General features: G+C 38.1%; 1 protein-coding gene across 1 annotated transcript; it reads right to left on the reverse strand.

Moving 5' to 3' along the window:
- Window positions 1-1,127: 1,127 nt before the first annotated feature.
- Window positions 1,128-2,611, reverse strand: LOC145642781 (uncharacterized). The gene is made up of 3 exons (XM_081693955.1): window positions 2,530-2,611; window positions 1,624-2,393; window positions 1,128-1,523 (listed from the first exon to the last, which is right to left on the reverse strand). The coding sequence occupies exons 1-3, from the start codon at window positions 2,609-2,611 to the stop codon at window positions 1,128-1,130; spliced, it is 1,248 nt and encodes a 415-aa protein (XP_081550081.1).
- Window positions 2,612-8,311: the final 5,700 nt, after the last annotated feature.

Below are 8,311 nucleotides of genomic sequence, written 5' to 3' on the forward strand. Positions count from 1 at the left end.
AATAGGATGACACCTCTGCATACTATTTTTGCGTCTAGCTTACTCCAAGACTCAAATAATTCAAGGAAGTTCATACCATTTGGCCAGAGAGACATTTCAGGGAAATTGCATTCCAGCCATAGGTTTCTAACTGTGGGGCAATCGAAGAGAGCGTGCTGGGCAGTTTCTGGAGTACCTGAGCACCAAGGGAAGTCCGCATAATCAGTCATATGCCTGTGTTTCAGATAGGCTCTCACAGGCAGCGTCCCTGTGCACACTCACCATAAAAAGTCTCTCACCTTCGGGATGACGTCCAATTTCCAGATATCCACCCAAGATTTGTGAAAGAGCTCAAAGTTACAAGACTTACCAAGCATGTACGCTGTTTTAACCGAATAGCAACCATCATGTGAGAACGCCCAATATATACTATCGGGCCCTGCATTAGAGCTCAAGGGGATAGCCAAGATGCTGCGAACATCCTCATCATTAAAAATACTCTCAATGCGCTGCACATCCCACTCTCCAGATTCGTGGTCAATCAACTCTTCCACCAATTGGACTTCATCAGAAATTGGAGAGTTAATAAATCGGCTTTCACCATTATCAACCCACGGGTCATTCCAGATGTTAACAGATGATCCGTTGCCAATTCTCCATAGTAACTCTTCTTTGAAAAGCCCCTTCGAAGACCATATGCTACGCCAAGAATAACTTCCTCCCAATCCGAGATGAGCATCAAGGAAGCCCTTTCCCGGATAGTACTTCGCACTAAGGACTTTGTTAAGCAGAGAGCCCGGGTTACTAGTGAGTCTCCAAGCCTGCCGACCAAGAAGAGCATCATTGAATACTTTTAGATCTCTAAATCCCATCCCCCCAAGGCACTTAGGAGTACAAAGATCTTTCCAACTTTTCCAGTGCACTCGTTTTTTATCATCTTCTTGACCCCACCAAAACCGAGCCATCATAGCATGAATGTCATCTATTAACCCTGCCGGAATTTTATAGACCCCCATAATGTAGGTTGGAATAGCTTGGATTACTGATTTGAGAAGAATCTCCTTTCCTGCCCTTGATAACAATTTTTCCTTCCATCCCGATAACTTCTTACTTATTCTATCCTTCAGAGCCGAAAAAACCATATTTTTTTACTTTCCGATGATGGTTGGGATCCCAAGGTACTTCTCATGATTATCAACTTGCCGCATTGCTAGAATATTCAACAATTCCTCTTGCATTGTGTTACTGACACCTTTGCTAAAAGAAACCTCTGATTTGTCGTAGTTAATTTTCTGCCCGGAAGCTTGCTCGTATACGTTGAGAATTTCGACGATTTTTGAGCACTCCCTTCGGTTGGCTCTTGCAAAGAGAAGACTGTCATCTGCAAAGAGGAGATGAGATATTTCTGGCCCTTTCCGACTAGCTCTGGCTCCATGGAGAGAGCCCTCCACTAAAGCTTTCCGCATTAGACCCGAAAAAGCATCCGCAACAAGAATGAAAAGATACGGGGAGAGTGGATCCCCCTGTCTGAGACCCCTTTGAGGCTATCTTATACAACACATTGCAGAGGGCAATTGGTCTGAATTTAGAGACCAGAGTAGGGGAATTTACTTTCGGGATAAGAACAATGTTAGTATTATTTACAGAGCCAATTGATTCATTACCCTGTAAAACATTACTAACAAGCCTAGTGACATCATCACCAACAATATGCCAAAATTTCTGAAAAAATATAGCATGCATACCGTCAGGTCCCGGAGCTTTGCAGGGGTGCATTTGAGACAAAGCAGCAAAAATTTTGTCTTTAGAGAAAGGCCGCAAGAGTTTCGAATTAATTTCCGGAGTAATGATGCTTTCAGTTGACTGTAAGACTGCATCGCATGCCTCAACCGACGGGGAGCCAGCCGTAAACAGGTCTTGATAGAAATTCTGAACAATCTTCTGAATCTCCTCATCATCATCTTGCCAGTTACCATCACCATCAAATAGGCCTTTGATCTCATTTTTCCTTCGTCTCTGAGAAGCTTTGTGATGGAAGTACGAAGTATTTCGATCCCCATCTTTGATTTCCGAGGCTCTAGACCGCAAGTACCAATAAGCTTCCTGTTTTTCATGGAGTTCATCAAGCTTTTTCTCAAGGTCGGCACCCCTAGCAAGAGACTCATCAGACACTCTTTCACCCCGCACCTTTTTCAACTCGTCCTCCATAACACTAATTTGTGATCCCAAGCTCTGAAATTTTTTCTGGCTCCATATTTGAAGATCGTTAGCCACGAACTTCACACGGTCCTCCACCCTACCATCATTGTCACGCCATGCCCCTCTAACCACCGCTTCACATTCGCCTTCTAGCAGCCAACCCGTCTCAAAACGAAACCTTTTTTTTCTTTTTCTTCCTTCTGTGAGAGCCGAATCTGAGGAAAATTGGAGAATGGTCTGACTTGACTCTCTCAATGTTTTCAACAATTGGATTCGGGAAAGCATCGAACCACATTCCGTTAGCCACATAGCGATCAAGTCTCTCTCTAATGAGAGTTTGCATAGACAAACCTCTTTCCCAAGTGAACCACTGACCCATGTACCCCAAATCATGAAGATCACAATCCATTAGAGCATCGCGAAAATTCGTCATCTCCTTTCTTTCATTATCGACTCCTCCCTCCTTTTCATCATAACTCAAGATCTCATTAAAGTCACCACCAAACAAAATAGGACCGTCAAACTCATTGCAAAGTCTTCTGATCAGAGTCCAAGTTTTGTTTTTATTTCCAGAATCGGGCCAACCATAAATTCCAATAAATCGCCAAAACAATCCAGTGCTAGTTTTTAAATCGCCACAAATATGATTTTGAGAGAAAGAGACAATAGAGAAATCAATGCTATCCTTCCAATACAAGCACAGGCCACCGACTTTACCAATACTACTAACACTAAAAGCATACGAAAAACCAAATCTACTTTTATTATTTTCAGCAATATTTTTATTAATTTTTGTTTTTGACAAAAATAAAACATCGGGAACTAAACTTGTGCACCACTTTCGTAGTGCTCGAACTGCACGGGGATTAGAAAGTCCCCGGCAGTTCCAACATAGTAAACTCATTGGGAATGGAGGGGTTGATCCATGTCAACCACCGCCGGACTAGCAGAAAATAGAGTCACCTCAGGGTTGGATTTGAGTCTCTTCCCAAATTGTGAGTCTTGTAATACTGCTTCAGAGTGTTGATCAGTTTGTTTCCTCTTCCCGAATAGGGGTGAGGGCTCCTCCATTGTGGCATCTATGTCTCTGTCCACCCGTTTCCATGAATTGCCTGGGCGCCCTTCTGGTTTAAAAACCTTCTGGGGAACCTCCTTCTCAAGCTCTGGCACGGAGCAATCAATGTTATTAGATGCGGGACCTTGCTCAGAATAAGGAAGCAGGCTGCCAGCTACCTCAAGGGGGATGAGATGCTGCTGCTCCTCGACGTTGGATGTATGTACCTCAGTTTCTGGACTTGTGGCCTCGGTAATAGTACCTGAGATAGGGGTCTTCACCTGTTGGCAGGGAGTCTGATTTGACTCTAAACTCCCTGCCTTGTTTGTCACTTGCTGTAGAGGAGAGCTGAAAAGCTTACGCGCCACACTTGAAGGGATTTTTCGGATGACTCTAGGATCATTGTACCCAGGCAGTTTAGTACTTTGATTACCTTTAAGTTTCGACAGCCACGCCTTCTCCTTCTCTTGTTCAAAGATCGAGGGTCGAGCTAGTTTCTTTGGTGAAGCACATAACCATGGTCCGTACTCATACACCACACCATTTTTTACTTCCTCAGCCCCGACAAACTGACACTCAATATCAGTATGGTCCATTCTACCACAATAGTAACAAAAATCAGCAAGCCTTTCGTATTGAATGCTGCACCATTTTGAGGAATGAGAGCTGTTAGCTATTTTAATTCCCCTCCGCAAAGGCTTCCTGATGTCCACAAGCACCTTAACCCTTAAGAACTCATTCCATTCAAGAGGATCGGAATCATCAAACTCCAAGAATCCACCTAGAGGCTCACCTATTTCATACGCAAAATCAGTCGATCGCTTGTTAAAGGGGACATCTCTGATTCGAGTCCAGAAGGGGGAAGTCGTGAATTGCACTTCTGATGGCTGTTCGTCACCAACAATTTTAGTCAAAAGGAGCAATTTTTTGTCAAAAAACCAAGGATATCCGTCCATTACCCTCCTCTTATCATCCTCGCTGAAAAATTGAAACACAAAAAGGTTTGTTTCAACCATCCTGATCGCCACATTGTCCCTAATTTTCTAGACATTAAGGAGGGTTCGCTTCATTTCCTCGACATTGAAGGGTCTCCTCGTGAGTAATTTGCCAACCAAGGTCAGTGAAATCTGTGTTTTTGTGTCATCATCAATACTGTCAGCAACATCATCACCAATCACCTTGTCCCCGTCCTCTGTGAGGCGCAATTTCTCCAACTCCTCCAACAAATTCGATTCCATCGCTCAATCTATGGTGAAACAGGGGAAGCAGGGGGTACAAACGAGAGAAATTGGTCGGAAATAGCTGACTTACCACCGGAAACTGGCTGAAAAAAAAACCAAACCCTAGTCGAGGGACGAGAGCATACCCTAGTCGAGAGCATATCCATTTCATATAGAGTTAAATGGTTGATTAAACTCTAATATGAATAATGATTGAATAAGACTTAGAAAAATAATGAAAAGTGCTTAAAGTAGTTAAGCAAAGCATCATTTTGAACCTAAGAGAAGTGTTCTAAGTGGCTCAAATGGGAAAGGTTTTAGGAATATATAAGGAATGCATTAAGAAGTTATAGGCCAAGAAATGCAAACAAGTTGCTACTTCTCAAACTTAGAACTACTTACATGCTAAAAGTTGTTCTGAACAACAAATGTTTCTAATTAAATGGACCAATTTCAATTGATTAGAAACTACCTCATATAGTTGGAAGGTAAAAGAATGGAAATGTTCCAATTTAAGAAGTATATTATAGAAATTGATTTAGCACATTGCTACTTCTTGGACATATGATGTCTTGTTTAGTTCTCTCTCATTGAGAATGAGGTTTAACTAAAGGAAGAAGTTATTGCTAAGGGAGAAATAAATCTACAAGTTTAGAAGCAAATGTTGCTACTTCACTAGTAGAATCTACAAGTCTGGAAGCAAAAGTTGCAACTTTACAAGTAGAACCTATATTTCACCTTACCTTGTTATCGGCTAGAATTAAATAAATGTTATTCATTCTTGCCATTATCAAAACACCATTCAATGTTAGTAATGACTAAGCATCAAAGATTCAAAAACGTGGAATAAATGTTATTCTGTGCTTCATTGAGTCATAATGTGTTTTGAGATTGCTAAATTGGTTCAAAGTTCTATATGATAGAAATAATTAAACCATTTCTATATATGAATTGTCTCTAAAATGTCAAATAATTCAAACATCCTTGAACATTGCATGCGGAAGATCCAAAGGGATGGACTTTCAATATCATTGGATTATGAATCCATTGATATATGTAATTATCATTCTAATTTGAAATTTTAACAAAAGTACCACCTAGAGAAATGATGGTGCAAACTCGAGGTCGAATACATATCGATGTAAGAGAATCACAGGTTCAGAGGCTAGAGACGGACAATGAAACTTCATTTGTGATATGATCACAATACATGTGCTTAGTTGAAGCATAAGAGTGAAAATTTTGAAAATTTCAAAATATTCAGTATAAAGTTCAGTATCAACTTGACAAGATAATGATTACATTTACAATATGATTGTAATTGTAAAAATTTAAGTCAAGACATATACTTGGCAACACATTCAAAATATTGCAATATGATCGTAATAATGAAAATTTAAGCCAAGACCTTGATGAACATCCAAGAGTTGTGAAATCGTTTTACAACAAACTCCGAAAGAAAACCTTATGAAGTGTTTATGAAGGGAGCTATCAATCTATATAAGATATATTCTGATAATTGATGAAAATTACCTATCTTCCAACCATTGTTCAAGGGATATACTTTCAAAATAAGTTACAAAACTAAACAAACTACATAGGTCAAATCAAAATGCAGCAAAGGTTTCATATGTGATATGGATAAGAAAAGTTCTTATTAAGTCTTTCTACAAAGTAAGGAATAAATGTTATATTAAATCGTTTACTGCACGATAAATTCCTATACAGAGCACGGGGTACTACTACACAAATCATACTTAGCAAAAAATGTTTGTTGCTCAAGTAGGTGCCCTTATGGAAATTGTTCCAAAAGGTCAAGTGGGAGTAGTGTAAATCTTGAAAAAGTTCGAGAAAAGCAACAAACAAACATGGTTCAAACCATGGTTGGTTCACTCTATGCTAAAAGTGCCTCCTCAAAAAGGCAAGTGGGAGTATAAGAATCTTGAAAAGTTCGAGAGCCTTGAAAGAGTTCAAGAAAAGCTAATTTGAAAATCTTGAAGAAATTTGAGAAGTAATCGAATCAAAGCAACAATATAAGCATGATTCACCTCATGTTACAAATGACAATGTGTGGTCTCATTAAGTGTAATGGGAATAATAACCATGTGTCGAAGGTAGTTCATTCCAAGTGCACATCCTCTATTGTCGTTTCTCATTGAAAACTAAACAAAGTTGTTGTATGAGTTTCAATTGTTGCATAAAAACCCACAATGATGACTAGCATATGTAAAACTTAGCCAAAGAAATATGATTTCATATTGACTAAGAGTTCTAAAATATTCAAATTTGAACATGATGATTATGCAAGTAATAAAGATGATTTGACAAATTATGACTCCAAGTGGTTTAAAAACCAGGAAATCTTAAATAGATTCTAAGTCTATAAGCAAGTGTATGACACTTGAATAATTTGCCTAATTGGATGAGACCCATTATAAGCAAAACAGACAAGAAAGAAAAATATTTTCTAACTAAAGCAAAGACTTGCTAAAGGATTCAACTAATTCATAGTATGACTATGACTACGACGAAAACTTTACATTAGTCATGTTGCAAAGATCTATTAAAGACATTTTTAGTGATTACTACCTTATGAGATTTGGTAGATGGATTTCAAAACACTTACTTGAAATTGTTCATGAAAGAAGATTTGTATATGATACAATCAGAGAATCCAATAATCCTAAGGATGCATAAAAGAGCATAAAAGATTCATTAATGGATGGAAGTAAGCATCATGGAGTTGTTGCTCTTAATTTTGTGAGTTAATCAAATCGTTTGATGTTCTCATAAAATGAAGAAAAGGTCTTGTGTATACAAGATGTTTAGTGGGGGCTATAAAGTCTTCTTAGTCTAGTATAAAGAGCAATTATTCATTGCTTGAATAGTCAAGTGGTGGGTAATGCATTTTGTATGAAAACCTTGAAGAAGAAGATGAGTACATTTGAAATTCAAGATCTATAGAGATATTTTTAGAAGGATGTTTGAGTTTGGTTAAGAATCTTATATTGATCAGATTCTTATAAGGTTCAACATTATATTGAAAGGAGTTTCAATCCCATGTAACATGACACGTTGCTTAATGATTCAATGCTTTGAGAAAGGTTGATGAAATTAAGGTTTTGAGTGATGATCCTTATGCAATTTGCAAAGGATGCATCATGCATGCCATGGACTATACTAGTCTATTTGATTCACGTGTTTTTAGAACAAATGATGATAGATTTCAATCAAAATCCAATATAACGTTGGAATACAAATTAGAAATTCCAGAGTTCCTTGCGAAAGGGCGAAGGAAAATTCTTAGTGTATGGAGATGAAAATGATTATAAAATTTAGAAATTGCAAAGTTCATGTTTATGAGAATGTCTCATGAACTCTACTTAGTAAACCCCTTCCATTTCCAAAGCATGAGAAACATGATAATGAAACTAGATTGAGGCAAATGATGTAATTAGAAGTTGTATTTGTTTTTGGAGAAAAACAAGTTACATGTGTAATACATTCATTTGCAGAATTATGTTTATCAATTGAAACAAAGTTTCAATCTTATTTAATCGTGGTTTCAAGATTAAATAAAATGTCCAAAATAATTATGAATTGATGGGCTCATCAGGTTGATGACCTGTTAAATGAAACCCCACAGGTGAACTAAATTCATACATTATTTAAGTTCCTAGTTCGGAATCATTAAAGTGAACATAAATGATTTCATAAATTGGACTAGCATGTAAGATTGATTGGATAGTACAGTTTCATGGGCTATAGGAGCATAGTGATGATGCTCGGTCAATCACATGGATATGCATGAATGATGCATGATCGAACTATAGACCTACTTTGAAGTTCAAGTGTAGAA

Source organism: Chenopodium album, chromosome 8, assembly GCF_948465745.1.
Source record: "Chenopodium album chromosome 8, dcCheAlbu1.1, whole genome shotgun sequence".
In the NCBI taxonomy this organism is placed as follows: Eukaryota; Viridiplantae; Streptophyta; class Magnoliopsida; order Caryophyllales; family Amaranthaceae; genus Chenopodium; species Chenopodium album.

Bases quoted from the DNA above. Each gene is read 5' to 3' on its own strand.
- LOC145642781 (XM_081693955.1), bottom strand. From the start codon at position 2,611: ATGACGAATTTTCGCGATGCTCTAATGGATTGTGATCTTCATGATTTG. The intron at 2,394-2,529 runs GTTTGTCTATGC...AATTTTCCTCAG, and splicing joins GTGGTTCACTTGGGAAAGAG to ATTCGGCTCTCACAGAAGGA. The intron at 1,524-1,623 runs GTAAATAATACT...TGTATAAGATAG, and splicing joins GTAATGAATCAATTGGCTCT to CCTCAAAGGGGTCTCAGACA.